Source organism: Catharus ustulatus, chromosome 2 (assembly GCF_009819885.2).
Source record: "Catharus ustulatus isolate bCatUst1 chromosome 2, bCatUst1.pri.v2, whole genome shotgun sequence".
Classification (NCBI taxonomy): Eukaryota; Metazoa; Chordata; class Aves; order Passeriformes; family Turdidae; genus Catharus; species Catharus ustulatus.
In genome coordinates, this window is record NC_046222.1 from 42,256,183 (window position 1) to 42,277,776 (window position 21,594).

Genomic DNA, 21,594 nt, shown 5'->3' on the forward strand with positions numbered 1-21,594 from the left:
CAGCCTTTTGACCACACCCCTTGGTCAAGGATGCCGTCAGGAAGCGTGTTGAAGGTAAATGATGTAGAAATCTGGAGCTGTATCACAGAAACAGGTTGGAGATGCATCACGGAACTATAGATGGAAGGTTGTTTATCAGGTGCGCTTTCACTCCTCACATTTTTGTGAAGGCTGTTCTATCCCACAGATTTCTCCACCAAAAAGCTCCTGTCTCAAACTGTGAAGTAGTATGGAGCAAAAATGGAGCCATGAGATAGTTTTTTTGCCACTATCATTTGCTTTCTTTCTGGATGTAGCAAGAGATTATTTAGATCTTTCACACTAGATCTAATTGTCAGTGAAGATGATAGAAAAGAGAAGTGCTGGAATTTCCAAGGTTAAACTCAGAAATAATGTGGAACTAAACAAACAATGACTGCCCTTTACTGGTTGCAGCATGGTGATCTCTGATTTGAATAGCCAGAGAGCCAGTAGGGACATCTTATGACAAAGAAGGAACAATTATTCTATTCTATCCTATCCTATCACTTCTACTGCTGTAGTAATACTAGTACATGCCATTTTTATCTCGTACAATCTATCAAACTTATCAATGTTCAAAATTCTCTGAACATCTCAGCAAATGTATTTTGGGAGCTAAAGTAATCTACATTCTACAGTAATTTCACGATTATAAGCCACACAGGATTGTAAGCTGCACTTTCGTTTGCAGCGAAGTAACCAATTTGTAACAATCACACCATTGCAGGTTTTACTGGCAGGTGCTCAATTTGCGAGCTCCGCTCCCCCCACGGGGTTGGTGGGGACAGAGCCCCTGCCTTGCCCCTGTGCCGCGGGGCCAGCACCCCTGCCGCCCCGCAGGGCTGGCGGGGACTGAGCCCCCACCTCCCCCCTCCCTGAGGGCCAGTGGGAGCCCACCTCCCCCCACCATGCAACAGAGTAACCAATTTGTAACAATCACGCAATCCTGGGTTTTACTGGCAGGTGCTCAATTTGCGAGCTCGGCTTGGCACTATGGCTCGCACTTCCGGGTTGGGAAATTTCCAATATATGTTCATATATTGGCCGCTCCTGAGTATAAGCCGCATTTCCGGGTTGGGACTGAAACTTTAGTCAAAGTGATGCGCCTAATAATCGTGAAATTACTGTAATTATTCTTTTTCCGTTTTCAGAAGTCACTTTTGTACTCAAAAATTCTTTTTCTCTTTCCCATTTTGATCATGTATCATTCATGAAAACAATGTGTCAAACTCATCTGTAGTCCAGATTATGGTTATTAGACAGGGAGAAAATAAGGGCTGTTTCACAACAGTGATGATTGGAAGGCCAGCAGTTCTGTGTAGCACTGACTCTTATAATGACAGTTCTAAATAATTAGTGAAGAACTCATAGTTAATGATCCAAGCACAGTACACATCATGCTAATGGAATGTCCCCTCCAAAGAGTTTCTACCTGGACAAACATGCAGTAAGGGCAGACTTTGCACACTCTTCCAGAGGCAGCATGATGACAAAAGCAATCAGTCTTCATCTTCAGAGTCTAGCAGTACCAACAATACGATAGAAATATAATTGGAGGTTCTCCAGTTGACAACAGAGTCAGTTTTATTTGAGGATAAGGCAGACATTGCCACGTTCATCTGTCCTGTCTTTGTACTACAACTGAGATTAGACATAGGAGATTGTTGAAACCACAGTTTTGCAAAATGCACTCAAATTAAAAGTAACAAATTAACAGAATGTTACATGAATGGCCTTTATCAGTAGACTATCTCAGCCCTCCCATACCATGACCATATAAATCTCATTATCCTGTCTATTTTTGAAAATGTCAGGAAACAATATGCCTTTTTTGGAGTGCTTTGATACATTATACAAATGGGACACAGAAAGTATGTATTAAAACTCTAATCCTTTTCAAACCTCCATGCTGGCTATTTTACAAGGATTTACAACCCTCTTGTTGATTTGATTCTCACCAGTTGTCTTCCTTCTCAAGCATCCAGCCATCAGTTTGACTGCTGGTCCTTTACCATCCTGCTTGGGATTAGGGCACTCAGCTCCCAGTGGTGCTTCAATAATTGACTATGTGTGCCGGGGACAGAGCACTACAAAGTAGAAAAACAGTTCCATCAGAAGGGGTCTTAAACCAGGCTATTAATTAACTGTGAGTTGCAATGATTTGGGGGTTTTCTTTGGAGGGGGAGTTGTATGGGTTTGATGCAAAATAATGATCATTTATAATCTTCTACCCAGGTTTTCTATTCACATGAAGGCAGTAACAGTATATACAACAAAATAATTTTTCAGAGAAGTGAGAAATATTCTATGTCATTGTTGTGTCACTTGAAAGCACCGCTTGCAGTTAATATTCTAGTAGTGTTGCTGTGGAGCATGAACCACACCTGGAAAACAGGTTCCATCTGACTGGACGTCATTACACAGCTTACAAGAATAAAGCTTGAGCCACATGACTGCTGCCCCGAGCATATGAAAGCTTCCCATGTAAACTTCTAATTAACAGTCTTCTATTTACAAGATTATCATTTGAATGAAGTTTAAGTTTCTGCTCTTCATATTATATTGCTGAAGTTAATTTTAACACTTCAAGCATGAGATCATTTGGCTGTTTTGAGATGTCTTTATCTAGGATGAGCCATAATAGAACCATATAGTTGAATGAAATTATGTTATTTTATGTGGCTAAAGATCTGCCTCCTTGAACACCTGATCTATTTGAATTTTACCTCTTGCATATAAGGTCTGGCTTTGAGTATTAATGTTGCTTTTCTAACTGACAAGTGAAACACAGAAATACCTTAGAGTAACTAAAGTTTCCTGTGTATTTTTCTTTTCCTGGGGGGATCATGCAGTCTTTGAAGATGCTATTATTTCTAAAGCTTCTGAGTAAAATAGAGTAAATTAATAATTCATTGTTGTCACATAGAAACATGGAGAAAATTATTGTGATAAGGTTTTCCCTTGAAAAGAAGGAACCTTTTTGCAGTAGGAGAATATTTCTGACATTGAAATAGTGTGAAAAAGAAGAGAATAAATTTAATTATTAAAAATATTTAAATATTAAAATGGATATTAAATTTAAATGGTTCAAGAGTATTATAAGGATTTTAAAAAATATGAAAGAATATTTTAATTTTAGAGTATTTTCAGCATGTTTAGAGATAAATTGCCCTAAACCAATTGTATTTTTAAGAGTTTTTAAAAGGCTTCTTGAACTTTAATGCAGGGCAGAAAAGAACTTAAATGTCCTTTCCTCACAATTTCTTGAACAAGTGTTTCTGGAACACTTATCCTGATATGCCTTCTGAGTAATAGTCCTAGTTCTTTCTTTTCACAAGATGAAACCCATTTGAGGGAAAAATATTTGACCAGCATGACCAAGTACCAATTAGTTAAGTGATATTAAATTTTCAATATGTAACAACATATCCCTGAGCATACAAGTAAAAATATAGAATAATTTAAATATCTGCTTGTAGTACAATTTCTCTAGCTAATAGATTACTGATCTAAACTTCTGTTGCATTTACAGTTTATTACCTTAGTTATCTTCAGTTTATTACCTTAAAAATTTAATTTTTTAGCACCTTTCTATCATTCTTGACATTGGTGCTATTAATAGAGTTTTTAAAGTAAACTATGCGCTTAAGTGTTGGTTTGAATAAAGTTAATAATGTAAAGCATAATTTAAATAATGACCTACTAATAATTATGACCAATAATCGCCAATGCAAAAAAAAACACTTGCAACGACCCTTCCAATTCCAACATATCAGTATTTTCCAGACTTTACTGCAGAGATCATATTTATTCCCTGTGCTCAGAACAGAAGCTACAGTTGTTAGCAAAAAATAACTTCTTGTGTCATCCACATGAAATTATATTTACATACATGGACGACATTTGCACCAGTGGGAGCTGTGTGTTTTCATGCACAAATGTTCCTGTGCAGCAAACAGCAAGGATAAAATAAGGACAAAATAAGAGCCCTGGCTGTGGCTCCTTTGAAAGAAACTGCCCTAAGACAGCTTGCATAGATTAGCTTAAATAGAGCTGGAATTAGTCTGTGGTGCATTAACAATAAGGGTTAGCATATTCCAATGACCTAAGATATCACACAGTGGAATCACGCCATTATAAATATGTGAAAACATAAAGTGAAGAAAATCCGAATAATTTCATGCCTTGCCAAGGGACTGTGCCAAATATAAGGTTTTTTTCTGATTAAGTCAACACTATTAAAATAAAAATTACTCTCCCTAGGGTGATATTATTAAAAAATGTATATAAAGTAGATTGTCTTTTGCTTATCTAAGTGACTTTGCTGTAGCAATAATTCAATCCATTTTCTGTAAACATTAGAGGTTTGTGCATCTATTTTGAAGGAGCAAGAGGAAGCAAAGGGAAATGAGATAGCCCAAAGCCATTCATGGAGAAATAAAGGTTTCAACTATTTACAAATACTTGTTCTGATTCCTTGTAGTCTAAATTAAAGGAAACTGACAGATCCCAAACCCAAAATAATGTCAAATGACAGATTGCTCAGATCAGAACACTGTGAGGGGCCACAGGCTAAATGAGTCAGTGCCCCTTCTCTCCATTTGCATCTTTAAAATTCTTATTTCCAACATGCAGACAAATCAATTTCTTATTCCTGATTTTAGATAAAATGAAAAATGCAGGGGATTCTTTTCCAAACACCAATAAATTTCTTTTTCATTTCAGTTACTAGGTTTTAAAGTTTGCAAAAGTTTAAACTAACTGTTATGCTTCATTGTTTACTGTGGTAATATACCTAATGTTCTATAAAAATTTACTTTTGTTTTAAAGTGAAAATATAATACCTAAAGAATTAATTGAAAACAGAGGAAGATACTAGTACCTATAGCCTAATCAAACTACCCATTGCTAATTTTTCCTCCCCACCAAAACTGGCCACACATCTGACTTCTATTTTTTCTTACTCTGTTATTTAAAGAATACAAAGGTCCAAGTATAAGCTGCCTTATATTAATTTCTATTAAGATCCAGACACTGTGTCCCTAGTCTGTGCAATAAGTCTTTAGTAAAATCCTGAATTGTTGTGTAGCAATTCTAACATTTGCTGCCTCAACTGCTCAGCTGCTTCAGCATCTAGAAACAATTTTTACCACGACATCAAGACATCTGCTTGTGAGAATCTGCTATGAATGATGCAACAGAATGAAAATTAGAGTTTCCATTTCTCATTATCTTAATCATCATGCAAGTCTCTGCTCACTGATTTAACATGTGATATGGAGAAGAAATGCTTATCCTGCCCCAGTCGGTCAAGGTAAAACTGTCCCTGGTGATGAAGAAGGTAGAAAATTTCCAGCATCAATTTCTAACATACAATAGTATGTCCTCTACCAGCTGTAAATAATATCTGAGAATATCTGTGGTGGGTGATACCAGATAATAATGAATTCATATTTTTTCAGTAAGACAATGGAACACTAAAAGTATCTGTACTACTAATACATTTCATTCATACTTCAGAATTAATTAAAGGAAAATATATCTTTTTTAAAATTCCAAAACAATGATGTCTATATTTCCCTTCTTACTCTTTCCCCTCAACATAAGACCAAAGTTCATGGTCAGTCTCAAAAGTTTTCTGTAAACAGAGCAGCAGTAAGGAAAAAAATCACTACACTTTAATCAAAACACGGTAAAAAAAAACCCAAAAAGCATGCAAACCTTCCCATACAAGCAACTCTTACATAAAATATCCTACTTACTGCCATTCTCTAAATCACATGAAACCTAAAGGAAGCGGAACTTTGTCAGTCACATTTGTGGGGACCTTACACTCTGTCCACTTCCATCAGCATTTTCCTTACCTCTCTGTCAGTCAGCAGTGATTAAGAGAAGGTATTTCAGACTGCCAAATAAAGGACATCCAAACACCATCTGTAAGAAAATATCCAGCATTTTTTATGAGTCTAATTTCTATCCATCAGCTTCTTAGCAGACACTTGGTCTCAGAGAATACTTTTCTATTCACATCTACATCCCATACGCAAACAGTGTGGAATTTCATCCTTCCAGATAAAGCAGCACATTCTTTAGCAAGGACTTAATCTCCCTGATGCATATTTCACTGTTTAAAGAACAAAATTGACAAAATTACTGATCTGAGTGAGCTAATGCATTTTTGTTTAAGCAAATGTATTAAGCATGTTTTCCAATCTAAAGTGTTTCTGGTGAATATAAACTTTGAATAGGCTGCAATATTTTTACAGCAAAAATAATAATTTGAAAAATATTTTCTGAAAAATATAGTTGCTGACTATTATGAAGCCTCCCAATGTCAATCTAAGTCCAATCCTGAAGCCTTAGAATGGAAAATTTTCACTCTCACTCATGTTTCTAAATCTTTTAAGCAACTCTCAAACTAGTTTAATGGATTGTATCATCATTCACAAAACTGACATTACTATCCTGCTATGTATGCCCAAACTTGCTGATTTCCTGGACAAGAAAACTACACATGCTGCAATCTGGGCATCCAACAACTGCACTATATATGGTACAATCAGAGAGGAAAATTATAATATACAGAGATATAAGATACACTTTGAAATCACATTCAATTTCAACTTAGCTCTTTTAATTATTAATTTGTTGAGGAGGTTCAACTTCATGGGCAATGAAGCTTGTGACTAATTGATTTCATTGCCTGTGCATTAAGCATTTACAGTCTCTCATAGGTCTTCTGTCACATTTGTCAGCCCAGGTCTCTAATGGCTATTTCTGCATGAGGAGGTAGCCTGGATCAATAGGAGAAGCGAAAAGTTCATACTATTCACACTGTCCACTGTCCAAAGTTTCTCTTTGGAATAGCTCTAGTTCCATTCCACAGATGGATTTGTGGTTTTATCTGAAAAGCAATTCACTCCTCAAACATCCCTTCTAGTTTGGTATCAACTGAATTTCAGGTGCTCAAACTGCTCCATTTCACACACCAAGCCCACAGCAAGGGGGGAAAATGAGGAAATTGATTTCCATGTCTTGCAGCAGCTGGGATTTTTCCCAAAAATTATGTAAGATCATGAAATGCACTTACATCTGGGAAACTAAATTAAAATTTGAGGGTGAGATTCAGTTCCAGGTAGAGGTACCAAAGTGTGGAGACCTACAATAGGAATTAGACATCTTCACTTTTTTGCCTTTAATTGAGGTTCAATTGACTGCTAACAAGATCCATTAATTAACATGTAAAACAGAAACTCATCTCATGTGGAGTTTTAATTTTGCAAACAGCCTCTAGAACAAAAGGTTTGCTTTCCTCCATGGTCATTATGTTGATCCTTCCAAATGTCAGCTTGACTGGAATTAATCTTTCTGAATACTGATAATCAAAATTGTTCTCATTAAATCTCCTCAGAGCTTCATGTATTAATACTTCCATAAAGAGATACAAGTTGATATCTGGTATATTCTAGCGTTGCATTGTCCTTTACTGCATGGTCCTCTTAGTTCAGAGTCACAATTACTACATTTCTATGAATCTGGTGCTCAGTTGCCCTGTCAAAGAACCATTTATTTAATCAATTTTTTAGCAACCTTTTTGTATCCTGGAATTTTGAAAAATAATATAATAGTACAAAAATCAATTTCTCTTTAAAAAAAATTTTTTTTCAACCCGTTTCTTTACAATCCTAATTTTTCTATTAAACATATTTAACCAGTCGTGAATTTCAGCAAGAAAATCATGCTTGAAACACATGGGAGATTAAATCTGCACTTATGTTCTCTAGAAAAATATTTCTTAATATTAAATAATAATTTTATTACATATCATAATAACTTAATCTCATTCAGTGTAAAGTTAACCCATGTTCAATTTTATATCAAGTCCATTTGCTGTTATATCTTGATTCTTTGCTCCTAATAATTACTGCTAAAATTTTTGTCCAGTTGATCTCAAGATCAACTTTTTGACATCAAGATGTTTACTCTCATCTGTTTTTCTTCATGTTATTAGACAGATGAAAACTCTTTTCTACAGAGACACAGATTTTGTGCCTTTTATGGGCAACAAACATCTCCTTTATCTGATTACAATGATTTTTCTTATACTTAAATATAAATAAATACATAAATATTCAAACTCTCACCTTGATCTCTCAACCATCCCTTCTGTATTGTTCATCAATCATCATCTTTCTCTCATTTTATAGTTAGTTAATAATTTAGGGTTGCTTTTTTTCCTGACTTATCTTTAATTCTATGCCAAACCCATTTTCCTCTCTTGGCTTTCCTTCTATATATGAAGTTAAAAAACTTTCTGCTATGATACATTTTTTGTTAAAATATGTAGACATGCTATGCAGGTGGTCTCTCTGTGACTGAGAGATATTGGCAGGGAAGGAAGAGAAGTCTATGTTCCTGCTGTGTGCAGCAAGTATTATATGAATAAATAAAGCATTTCAGTTTCCATCATAACCAGGCCTCTGGCCTTTTTCCCAAACACACACTAAAAAAGGAAGGACAGATGAGTGTTAGGCACGTTAAAGAAAATATTAATTTCTGAGCCAAGTAATGCACCAACAAATGTGTTTGCAATTCCTTTGATTGAGTGACTGTTCTTTCCATCATGAATAACAGGAGCTTTTAACTACATAGAAATGTAATTGATAATATCCATAAGATTCATTAGATAGTCCTCTATATACATCTAACTTTCTTTTCCTCCAAGGTCAGAATGTCCAAGCTGTTTTATAACAGGACTTAAAATGTCTGTAAGCTCCTATCATTTGCAAAGGAATGTCCTTTCATTTTTCTGATCCTGTCAGGATACTGATGAGAACTATCACTGCTCTGCAAAGATTATTGCCTTACAAATGATGCCATCAAAGCATTGAAAACTGAGCATGTTGTTAGAATCTTTTTAATTACTCTAAGAGAAAATGAAGGAAGCTTACATTCCTGTCAGTTTCTAAAGCAGAGATTTTCTTTAAAGGTGTGACATACCATAACAAAGTTTCAAGTTTTATTATTTGTTGGAAAAAAAATCCAAACCTTCAAAACTCTAATACAGAGTAATTTGCTTAATACAATAATGTTCTCAATAAAATTACCTTAGGCAAATAATGTGACTCAAATACTGGTGTATATTTTGTTAGAGCAGGATGGGAGATGCATCCTCAGGTTGTACTGGGGAACCTTAGAGTTGACATGTCCTTCCTCTGCCTCATTCACTTTTGAAGCTATTATTTTCTTCTGCTGTCTGCTGAGAGCAGTGAGTGGTTTCACATCTGAAGTGAACAGAAGCATATTTTTCACTGGAATGAAATTCTGTTTTCTCTACCATAGTGTTTATAAACTTCAGATAATAAACTACCATTTCTCACAGAGTTAGAAAATAGGGGATATTATTCTTTTTCATGGAGAAGAAGGAAAGAAGAAGAAAAGAAGAAAAAGAAAGAAGGAAAGAAGGAAAGAAGGAAAGAAGGAAAGAAGGAAAGGAGGAAAGAAGGAAAGAAGAAGAAAAGAAGGGAAGAAAGGAAGAAGGAAAGAGAAAGAAAGAAAGAAAGAAAGAAAGAAAGAAAGAAAGAAAGAAAGAAAGAAAGAAAGAAAGAGAAAGAAAGAAAGAAAGAGAAAAAAGAAAGAAAGAAAGAAAGAAAGAAAGAGAAAAAAGAAAGAAAGAAAATATATGCATTCTCATATTAATGGTTTAATTTGAGCACATTATGGAATTTCAAGCCTATGTAAATCACTCCTAGCATAAATCAAAGGTAATAGCTTTGAAGTTTAACACATCCAGCCTATAAATATAATTCCTTCTCTCTTTTGCTACTCATGAGCCCAACCCAGTCCTGTCAAAAGTGCCATACCTCTGATTTACTTCTCAAAAGTAAAACACAGCATTGTACCCTCCATGATTTCTGATCATAGACTCCACAGAGGATTCCCAGCAGAATGAACGTCAGTCTATACTGTATCAGCCAGAAAGTCCTCTCTGGACAAGTATATTTAAAATCCAACCATCCCTGGGGAAGAGCCACCCACCTACTTATTTAGATTCTCTAACACAGAGGTCTTACCTTAGTTTTCAAATACAGGAGAGGAAGCCCCCCATGTCCTCCTCTACTTGGATGGGATACTGAAACCATTGGCTGAGGATTATCTGTTTCCAGTGTCCCTGTCTCCCAGCCCACATCTCCCAAGTTCTTCGAGAGTTGTAACCACTATCCGGGAAAGGATACACAATACCTGCAAGCAGGGTTTGGATTAAATGCCATCCAAGAGTTGTCATATTCCTTTTTGGCTCCTAGTTCTCTGTCAGGAAAAGAGCCATGATTATCTACTGCTCTTCCAGGGCTGCAACTCTAAGATAGAATAAATTCAGGCTCTTGGTCATTTTAGAAGAGAAAAAACATGTTAATGATTAATATTGCATAAGCAAAACCAAAATTTGAAATTCCTAAATGAGAGCAGCTGAACATTCTTCATGAATATGCTACAGTGTGGTTACTTACCAAGAGGTATAGTGGAGTTGCAAATATAGACTTGGAGAAAAAAATAAAAACCCATCTACAAAAAAAGCAAAGATTATTTAAGTCCCTTTGCTACACTGTGCTCTGATGCTATAAATCATGTTTTGACCAGATACAATTAATTTTATAGGGTTTTTTCCTTGTCTTTTTTTAACTTTTGCTTCCTATTCTTCTCAGATCTGATTTCTAAGGTCATTTTGTTTCCAGATGGAATAGTATGTGCTTGATATTGAAATGTGATTTGACAATAATATAGTGGTGAAACTTTGAAGACAAATTATGAAAGATTACCTTTTTTACTGTTCTACAAAAGTTTCATTACAATTCACCCGGAATAAGAGTCAAAGGATACTAATCCACTGATGCTTCCATGAAAATTTTGAATTAGGGAAGGAGCAGTAAAACAGATTTATTAAAACCTTTTTGAAACAGAAGATAATTCAGTTATCTTTATTACCCCTTGCTACAGAGGCATCTTTAATCCTATTTATTATCTCTGAAAGATATCATCATGGAATTTGGTTGGCAGGATGGGAGAGATATTTATATATTTATGGATTTATCCTTTCCAGGATAACTATCCTTCCACATGGGAGTCTGCGAATCCTGAATGCTTCCAAGTCCGATGAAGGGAGATATTTATGCCAAGGTGTAAATGTATTTGGATCTGCAGAAATCATTGCATCTCTATCTGTTAAAGGTATGAAAAAATTATGTGACTGTAATGATGATTTCTATTGAGTAATATTTAAATATTACTTAGAATCCCCAGCCAACCATAAAACAACATTCTCCAGGCAGAATAAAAAAGTATTTCCAACCAGCTAAGGGGACTAAACTCCATCTGGTCAAACATCAAGTCAGATTGCATACTCCAGCTGTTTTATTGTAGATCTGTCATAAGAATTAGTATATATATTAAATCACTCAAACTATAAATAATTATGTAAGTAAAGGAATCAATATCTCTTTTAACATATTATCTTTAAGAACTCACTTACCCCAAACTTTTTCTGCATGAGAACAAACCTTTAAATTGAAGTAATAATTGTATCTATACAAAATCCAGAGAAAGGTAGTATCATAGAAGATTGATAATAATAATAATAACCATCATCATCATCATAACAATAATAAAACCACTGAGTAGCAATCCATTTCTGAACCTTTTTTTTTTTTTTTTTCAGCTGAATTAATGGATTTTCTTTGCAGGTGTTCACGCCTTTTGACTTAATTTTTCAAACTTCTTCCTATATTTAGCAATCCAGGAAACAACCTTTATTATTTCATGTGGCAAAACTGAAATTTTATGCAATCAGGTGCTGCAGTCTTAAAGAAATAATTTTAAAAAAGGGCAAATGTAAGCTCTGAGTAGACTCAGCAGTACTCAATCCTATTATTATGATCTGGCACTACAAGCAGACTTCCACCTGAGTGTTCCTAACACTTCTCTGTTTCCAGAACCTACAAGAATAGAGCTGACACCCAAGAAGATTGAGTTAACAGTTGGAGAGAGCATCGTCCTCAGTTGCAAAGCCCTTCACGACAGCACGATGGATGTCACCTTCTACTGGACACTCAACGGGCAGCCAATTGACTTTGAGAAAGAAGGTGGACACTTTGAAAGCATCAAGGCAGTAAGTGACCATGTATTTGTCATCTTTCTGCTGGGAACTGATAGAAATTTGCTTGCTTTTATGTGTCCCATTTCCCAAATTTTGACTAAAATGAGAGACAAATGGTTTCAGTAATATTGGAAAGAAATTTTAGATAGAAGAGGTGCAAACCACAGATCACTAGAATTACTCTAAGTAGTTTTCTTCAAGAAGATAAATTTAAACTTGTACATCCTATTATTAGTGATGTGTCTGAAAATCTTTGTGAGGGAACAGAAGGGAGTTTTCATCAAGTCCTACTTGGATTCTTCTGCTGATTTTAATATAGAAAGGATGCTGCTGTAAGCATTAATGTCTCTCTCACAGACAACATAGCTGTTGAAATGCCCTCACCTCCCAATGTTACACTTGCCTAGAATATATTTTAATATCTGAACAGCAGGGGCTATATTTACTAACTCCCCTGCATGAGGTATTTCTTAACCATGTAACCATCATTTAAGTCAATAAGAACAATATGGACAAAAATATGCATGCCAGTTTCAAATATTGCCTTAATATGATCAAATGGAATGATCAAATAAATCAAACTTGTCTCATGTAAAATGATTTGAACATTTCTTAGTAGAAAGAAATCTTTTAATGGGAACAAGCTTGGAAATGGAATCTACAGTCATTTAACAGAATCTTCCAGCTAATGAAATGTAAATCAAATGTCCATGATATGTTAACAGAGAAAAATGAAGTTCATAAAGGTCAGGAAATTTTAAAACTTTATGGATCTGATTTGAGTACAATGTAGCAAAGTTAACTTTGCAATAAAAACCTTGTCAGCTCCAATAAATTTATTCTTCATCTTGCCTAAATGGAAGTCATACTCTTTATGGAAGTCATATCCACTTGGTGGGAGTTTTATGTTTTTAAAATTGGAGTTTAATTCAATAAACCTTCTAATTGAACAACATTAGTACGGTATATCTAAGTGGGAAGGTTCTTAGCATAGTTACCTTCATCTGAGGAGTACAACACTCAAAACAACACTATTTAAGTAAGAAGGAAAAATTTCATTATTTTTTAACTTCAAGGTCATTTTTTGATTCAAGAAAATACCTTATGATAACAACTTCAAGTCATTCCCGAAAAATTGACATCTAAAACATACTACATGTTTCTTTCTGTGTATTTCAGCATCTCTCTTCAAAGGAAATTTCTTATCACTAGGAAAAATCCACAGGTTAGGAATTTTTTCAAAATAATTTTATACCTCATGTCAAAATAAAGCTAATTTAATATAATTTATTATATGAAAAAATAGGATTTGTAGATCTCTCTCAGTAATTCTTCATTAATTTCATTTCTGCAATAGAAAGCCCTCACTCAAATTGATAGAAATAAAGTTTATTCAAAGTGATCAAAGGCAACATTCTATTTTCAGAAGAATATTCATGCAAATCTCACTAAAATTACTGATTGCTTTAACTGTCCTGCCATTATTAAAATTTGGCCAAAACTTGGTAGATTTAACCAGTTATTTGCATTTATGACCTCATCTTCACTGTGCTGCTGGAGGGTCACTGCTACTTTACTAAGTCCAAACAGTACTACTCACAGAATCACAGAACAAGCTGAGTTGGAAGGAACCCACAAGGATACCCAAATCCAGCTCCTGACCCTGCAGAGGACACCCCAAGAGTCACACCATGTGCCTGAGAGCATTGTCCAAATGTTTCTTGAGCTCTGTCAGGCTGGGGCTGTGACCACTGCCCTGGGGAGCCTGTTCCAGTGCCCAAACACCCTCTGGGTGAAGAACCTTTCTCTAATGTAAAATCTAAATCTAAATCTAGATCTAAATCCAATCTAAACCTCCCCTGACACAGCTTCATTGCCTGTCACTGGTCACAAGTGTGAAGAGATCAGTACCTGCCCTTTTTCTTCCCCTAATAAGGATGGTGACAAGGTCCCACCCCAGTCTGCTCCAGGCTGAGCAAGTCTCTCACAATGGAGTCAATACTCAGTGTCTAAATGACTAAGTGACTAAGAGGATTTTAGAAAGTTGTTTATTAAGTAAAAATCTGATTTTTTTTTCTTTTCAGAAGCGCATAAGCATTTTTTTTCCACTAAAACACATAGTCAGTCTGAAAATAAAGGCATGATATACAGTAATTTCATGAATACAAGCCGCACCATTTTGACCAAAATTTTGCTCCCATAACAGGAATGCGGCTAATATTCAGGTGCGGCCAATATGTGAATAATTTTCTGACATTTTCAACCCTGGGAGTGCAAACCAAGTCAGTGCAAACTGCAAAGTCGAGCTCCTGCCAGTAAAACCCTGCATTTACACGGTTGTTACAAATTGATACTCTGTTGCACGGCAGGTGGAGCTGCTCTGTGCAGGCAGCACAGGGGGTGGGGAAGGCGGGGCAGCTCTCTCCTGCTTGTCCCCGTGGCTCGGGGGAAGCAGGGACAGCTCTCTCCGCTTGGCCCCGCGGCTCGGGGGGCTCCTGTCCCCGCGTGTTGCCACCACAGGAGCAGGCAGGCTACATCCCCGGTTCCCTGAACAAAATGCTTTTTAAGGTAGTGCATCTAAGAAAATATCTTTTGTGCGCATGAAGTCACAGAATTATATGTCCATTTTTTCTGCATACATTGACACTTCATCAGATAAAAATATTTTCAGGCTTGTCTGCAGTTTGCTTATTCATTTTAAAGCTTTACAAATTAAACATTATTTAAATGGGTTTTTCGAATAATAAAACCACTGTAAACCTCTCATCACTGCTTGCAGTGCTCATACTTTCACTGAGGCAGACCTAAGTGTTAAGTATGATGAGCATCTTGATGCTTAATGCAGTGTTATAAAAGCGATCATCATAGTAACATTAATTTGGGCTGTAGATAAATTTTCACTTACTAAAATGGCATGATCCCTAGCAATAACAATTAAAAGAAAATGCTGTCTTACTAATAAATATTACTTCTTTGTTTTGAAATTATATCAGTAACTTTTGTAGTAAAAAAGGTGTTATAATTTTTCATATTGAGAAGTAATTTTTTATACAAACCAAAGGTTTGCCTGGCAAAAAGATAAGTGCCATAAGGATGTCAACTTGTGCAGGAAAGGAATTTTAAGGAAAATAGACCAGCTGAATTTCACTGGAATGGCTACAGATTGCAGTCTAGGAAAAGTAAACATCCCAAATATTGTGTATATGTAACTTCACTGTATATTTGGTGGCAGATCAATAATGGCAAGGATTATATAAAACCAGAATCCTCTGGCATTGCTAAAAATCTTATTTTATCTAACAAAAGCCTTGATAACATTTTAGGTTCTGTGAGGGATTTGTGTACAGTAGTTTCACAAATACAAGCTGCACGGAGTATAAGCCACACTTCCGGTGCATCAAAAATGTTGCTGTCTTTGTCAATAAATAAGCCGCACCCCGAATATTAGCCGCGCTTTCGTTTGTAGCAAGAATCCGTGCGCAGCTTTCACAAATTTGCCAATTAGTAACAGGATCGTGGCATAGCAGGGTTTACTGGCTCAGGGCGGGGCCAGGCAGGCTCGGCCCGCTCATGGTTGCCAACGGGGCTGGGTGGCACAGCTCGGCGCTACGGCTCGGCTGGGCCGGCTGGGCGCTGCCGCCGCTGCCACCGCCACCAGGCTCGCTGGCCCCCGCTCCCATCTGCACCGCCGCTGCCGCATTTGCGCGCCCTGGTCAGCACTGCAGGCTCCCCTACACTGCTGGCCCCAGTTCTCCTGGGCTCCAGTGGACTGCCAGCCCCGATTCTGCTGGGTTTCCCCCCGCTGCTGGGCAGCCCCACCCGCCGGGCTTCCTGCTTCTGCTATCCTCCCCTATGCAGTCGAGCTCCTGTGCACTGCCAGCCCTGCTTCTGCCGGGCTCCCCCGCCATGCTGGCCCGGGCTCTGCCGCCCTCCCCCCCACTGCTGGCCCCGCCTCTGCCAGGCTTTCCCACCTCTGCCAGGGCCGGCCGGGCGCCAGCTTGGCTTGGGGCTGCCACGGGCTCTCATTTCCATGTTGGCAACTTTTAGAATATTGTTCATATATTAACCGCCCCCGAATATTAGCCGCACTTCCGGGTTTCCACCAAAATTTTTGTCAAATTGCTGCAGCTTGTATTCGTGAAATTACTGTAATTAATATAAAAGATTTTACCTGGAAGCCTGAATTTCCAAAATTTTCTTGTAGTCACACAGTATGCAGTGAACTCAAAGACCTGCTTGTTTTTATTAGGATAGCTTTGGTTTTCTGACCCTTGTGCAAAATCTAGAAGTACTAGTCAAAATTCAATTCAAAATGTTCTTTCCTAAAACCTACACTGACCTTAATTTTCTCATAGACGTATCTGCTTTTTTTCAGTAGATTTTCATCCAACTATCGTTATTCTGACTCTGTGCTTGAAGGCTGATACTGTTTTTATAGCAGCCAAACAAAATTATTTATTGTGGTTATCCACAGACTGGTAAGCAACAGAATTGCTCTTAATGTCCCTCACCTTGACTTTTCTGACTCAGGAAAGTGATTTGGTCTGCATATGTTCTTGGTCTTTGATCTTAACTGAAACTATCGCCAGGGGAAGCACTAAGTACAACTTGTCATGTTATATTTTATAATGGTTATTTGTTCACATGGAAGTGAATGGAAATCTACTGTCTTACTTCAAAAAGGACAGTAGATACAGATTGGACAATGCATTTAACTCCTGCCTATACTGGAGACTTCAATTTGATAACCTAGAACTTTGGCAAGTGCATAAATTTGCACCTTTCCTTGGATTTTCAAGTCACTCTCTAATTTCTTGTAGTATTCTTATCATAGTTGAGAAATTAAGATTCAAATTTCCTAAGCATTTCTAAATAGGAAGAGCTAAGTTGTATACTACATGAAGTCAATTAGAACAGCAGGCTGTTCATAATAATGTCTTTTTATTTATGTAAACCAAAACAAGGTTAATTAAATAGGGGTTTTACATAACACCCCTACTGTCTCCCCACACAAGGAACACAGCAATAGTTGTCTTGCAAATGACAAGAAGAGGACACTTGATGCACAGTGAATTTCTGTTCAGGGTAAGGCTGCCATATCAGCATCATTACTACCAATTTGTTTCACTGTCTGCTGCAATCCATTCCTGCTGATGGAAGAGGCTGAACACAGCCATTGCTGTCAACTCTAATCTCTAGATATTTCAGACCTATACTCATTATCAGTTTTTACCCACATGTCATGTTATAGCAGTTACCTCTTTGAGCAAACATGAGCAGTTTAAAAAAAAGTAAATCTCACCTTCTGGTAATAAATAGCTATTGCAAGTTAGGTAGGGCACTAAATGGAAGAAGGATTTCTAGACTTTGAGTTCCATGACTGGTAACTACAAACCAAAATCCAAACACAATGAAGATGACAATGAAATACTGCACTTTATTATGTGTGGCTTTCAGGATATGAACAGTTCTAGTGAAGTGATTGACCTTATTTCATGTTGTGTTAGAGATACTCCAAACATTTCCTAGAATCAAAAAAAAGTGTAATTTTTTGTATTCAAGTGCTTGTGGCTTTGGCTATTAAAAGAGAGTAAGGGACAGAGATGATAAGTAACATCTTATCTTGTTTAGCCTGGAGAAAAGGAGGCTGAGGAGGACCTTACTGCCCTCTACAGCTCCTTCAAAGGGGGATGCAGTGAGGTAGGGATCAGTGAGGTAGGGATCAGTTCTCCTGTCCCAGGTAACAAGGCAGAGAGGTAGCGACCAGGTTGCACCAGGGGAGATTTAGATTAGATGTTAGAAAATATTTCTTCCCTGAAAAGATGGTCAGGCATTGGAATAGGCTTCCTAAGGAAGTGGTGAAATCAGGAATCCTGGAAATGTTCAAAAGGAGTGTGGAAGTGGCACTTGGGAATATGGTTTAAGGGTGAACATGGCAGAGCTGAGTTAATGGTGGGATGATTTTAGAGGTCTTTTCCAACATCAAAAATTCTCTGAACTCCTCTATTTAATTTTATTTTAGACAGGGGAGATAAGCAATAGTTTTGGAAAACGTGAGCCTCTTAACATTCCTGACCAATGTCTATTAAAAAGTTATTTCAATAAGTCATGAAATACAGTCAGATAATTTTTACTTATTTGTTCCATAAAGACATTTGTACCTTTCCTTCTTTACAGGAAGCATTCTAATGCAAAAAATCTTGGGATAAATAAATGACATTTCATGGCAGACCATTCTTCCCTCTGTTTACTTGGAGCTGATGGATCATTTAACTGCTTGGCACAGTGTAATCTGGGCTATAACAGCAGAGTTGATTGTTTGAACAACTGATCAATATCAGTAGCTTAGGAAGCTTCCATTTAGAGCTCTGCTGCCTATTTTACACTTGCAGCTCTTCAGCCTTTCTCCCAAACCCTGTGGCAGTGCTTTCCAAAGCCTTCCTGGCAGTACTTCTCCATTTCAGTTCTTACACTCCGAAATCTTCTGGTTTTATTCTTGAGGCTTTGCACCAGAAAACCTCAATTGTGCTGTTACAGACAAGTGTCATGGAAGGAAGCTTTCACTGTCCTGAAACTCACCTCTACCTCTTGTCCCCTTTCTTTGTCTCTGGTAAACCAAGACAGCATACAACACAGTATGTTCACATGAATACTTCATAATACTTCATAAATGTTATTCAACAATATGCATACTAACAATCTTAATTAATCATTGTGTGACAACTGCTCTTAACATATTTGAATTAGCATTAACAAATATGAAGTTTAAGTAGGTCCCGAAGAAAATGATATAACACTAGGGGGAAGAAAACCAGAAAAACATAATCATCATTTTCATTGCCGCCTACTGCACTGGAGGGAGACTCTAGAGGCCTTTTCTTCCTTTTTTCTCATAGTAATGAAATCTCAAATACAGAACACGAATTTAGCAACAGGAGTGTATTGGGCCTCTCTGTCCTATAGCTTGCCACTTCATATCCCATCTCTTTTTATCATTCCTTCCCATTCTTACTGCTTTTCCCATGTTTTCATTAATCTCTTGATTTCACAAAGCTGCCCCAGTACATGGCATACCACCTGACACCTGATATTCTTTTAACTTCATATCTTTTTCTACATTCTTTCAATGAAATTAATTAAACTCATTTACAGCAATTCAAGATGCACTTGAGATGCATTTGAAACATTTCAAGCTGATTCAAGTTCTCCCTATGCACTTTCAACACTCCATCACTCTCTGGCATCCACTCAAAGCCACCAGTGCTCACCAAAACAATTCTTTTCATAATTCTTGCCTTGTCTATGCAAATTGTTCATAAATACTGCCACTCAAAGGGTTGGCACTCCCCCTAGATGATTCTTAAGGATTCACAAACCTAAAGCCATCTAGACAAGGGCAATGAAAGTTGTGTTTTATCAGGTATGCCTGAGTCAATCTGCATCAACCTGGATACTGCTGTATTACCATTATTATCCTACCACATACCATTAATCACAACAAAACCCATAACAATGATTTCATCTTCTTTGTTCCAAATGTGCTAATATGATTACAAGACAGAGTTCAGAATATAATTTTCCATTATCAATATATCAACCAAGAAATCTGCTGCCTCTTAGAAGACTAAATATTTGCAGTTTGCAATCACCACAAGCAGTAGACAGAAGAAGTTGATATGTTCAAACCTGAGAATTTGCATGGAATGTTACTTAAATTGCCCTAAACACAATATGAGCAGACTTTGTCTTGAGGCCAACAATCCATTAGAAGGCACATATAAATTTTCAACATTATTTAAAGTAACTTCATTGTATTTCTGGTTATCACTTACTGTTGATGATACAAAGATAACACCGCCATAAGGTTATTCTATATTATCATTAGTTTGCTTCAGATAAACTCACAAAAAAACCAAAAAAACTCCATTGCTATTCAAATATAGCAAAAATCATCTGTGAAATAATTTTTCAATCTAATCTAACTGAATTTCATTAATAAAGGCTAAATGAAGTAATATCTGAGTCAGGAATTCATCTAACCTGCGTGTTATATGCAAAAACACTTATATATTTTAAATTATCATCTATATTGAAAAAGCTATCACTAACAACCCAGGTCATTCTTGTTCAGGATTAAATCTCAGTCCTTTTTACTCGACACAGCATTGTTTTATTGTTTTCAGTTTAAACAGAATAGAATCGTTTTAGGCTTTTAGTACTTCCCAAGCTCTATCTTCTGTATAAAAACCACTTTGTAGGAAACCGTTCTCACTTCTCACTGTCAGCAGATTTAGATGACAGGCAGCAAACCTTGATAAACCCCTGTAGTCATAGTAAAGAAGTAGACCAAACTACACTTTGGCTTTCATCATAAAAGTTTTCCTGCAATGGCAGTCAGTGTTTGCCCACTCTTTTCTTCCCTTTGATTTAAGCCTTTGTTGAATCATGATCATTTGTAATAGTCTCATTACCCATTTTAGACATATTCTTCCCAGGCAAAGAGACAGATTTCACTGCATGTTGTCCAGGTTGAGCTCCTAGCCTGAATTCTCTGCACAGTAATAGGCAGTCCCCAAGCCCTTGCAGTGCAGGAGTTGAGAGTTGTGGGTCAACACATCATCTCTACCAACTACCCAGTCTTATGAACTTCTTTGGCTTTTTGTCCCTCTTTCCAAGATGAATCAGAGCTACATTCAAAGAACTGCAGTTGGAGTGCAGAAGGGAATGAATGTGGAAAATGAGCTGCATTAGAAGCAGATTAAATGAAAACTGGGTTTGATACAATGAAAAAATAATGATATTTCATATACATTTTCCACATATGATTCTGTAGTTTGAGCATATGTGATAAATTATGTAATAATTAACCCAAGTGCAATTCTTTCATGGAAGAAGTAGGAAGAAGGGAACAAAAGACAGACTAGATGTAAAGAAAGTGCTCTAGGGTGTAACTGTGAGTTCCATTTCAAATGCAGACAGATTAGAAATTGTTCTTGTGCAAAGTCTTCAGAAGAAAAGGCTGGATACACTGAATGGACCACCTTGGTTTAGAGATAAAAACTCAGTAAATGAATGGATAGATTAACAGAGAGGTTTCCTAGCAACTGGCTCAGGACAATGAATTCACTCTCATAGAAGAATAAGTTTTATTCTCTTCATCTGAGGGAAGAAACATATGTAAAAGTTGTTTGTTGCAAAGCAACTCACAACTGTTAAGATCTGGTTATTGAAGCTAGAGAGATGTCTTTGCCCAAATTAAGGTGCAAATGAGACCATGTGTCAAAGTCATTAGTACGGATTTTTATTTAACAGTACATGTGAGGAAGAGAGTGGTAGAGAGAGAAAGAAATAGGAGAAGAGGGTGGGGGCAGGGAGAGAAAGAGAATGACAGAGAGACAGAAAATATGTCACCATTGCACGGA

The 21,594-nt window shown here is 36.8% G+C and overlaps 1 protein-coding gene across 4 annotated transcripts in view; it reads left to right on the forward strand.

Annotated features, from left to right (window-relative positions):
- CNTN5 (contactin 5) overlaps nucleotides 1-21,594 on the forward strand; it is a 440,548-nt gene that overhangs the window by 360,586 nt on the left and 58,368 nt on the right. For all 4 annotated transcript variants that reach the window (XM_033051352.1, XM_033051356.2, XM_033051355.2 and 1 more), the window contains exons 13-14: nucleotides 11,120-11,247; nucleotides 12,009-12,184. In XM_033051352.1, coding sequence (XP_032907243.1) covers nucleotides 11,120-11,247; nucleotides 12,009-12,184 — 304 coding nt within the window. The remainder of the gene's footprint in view (nucleotides 1-11,119; nucleotides 11,248-12,008; nucleotides 12,185-21,594) is intronic.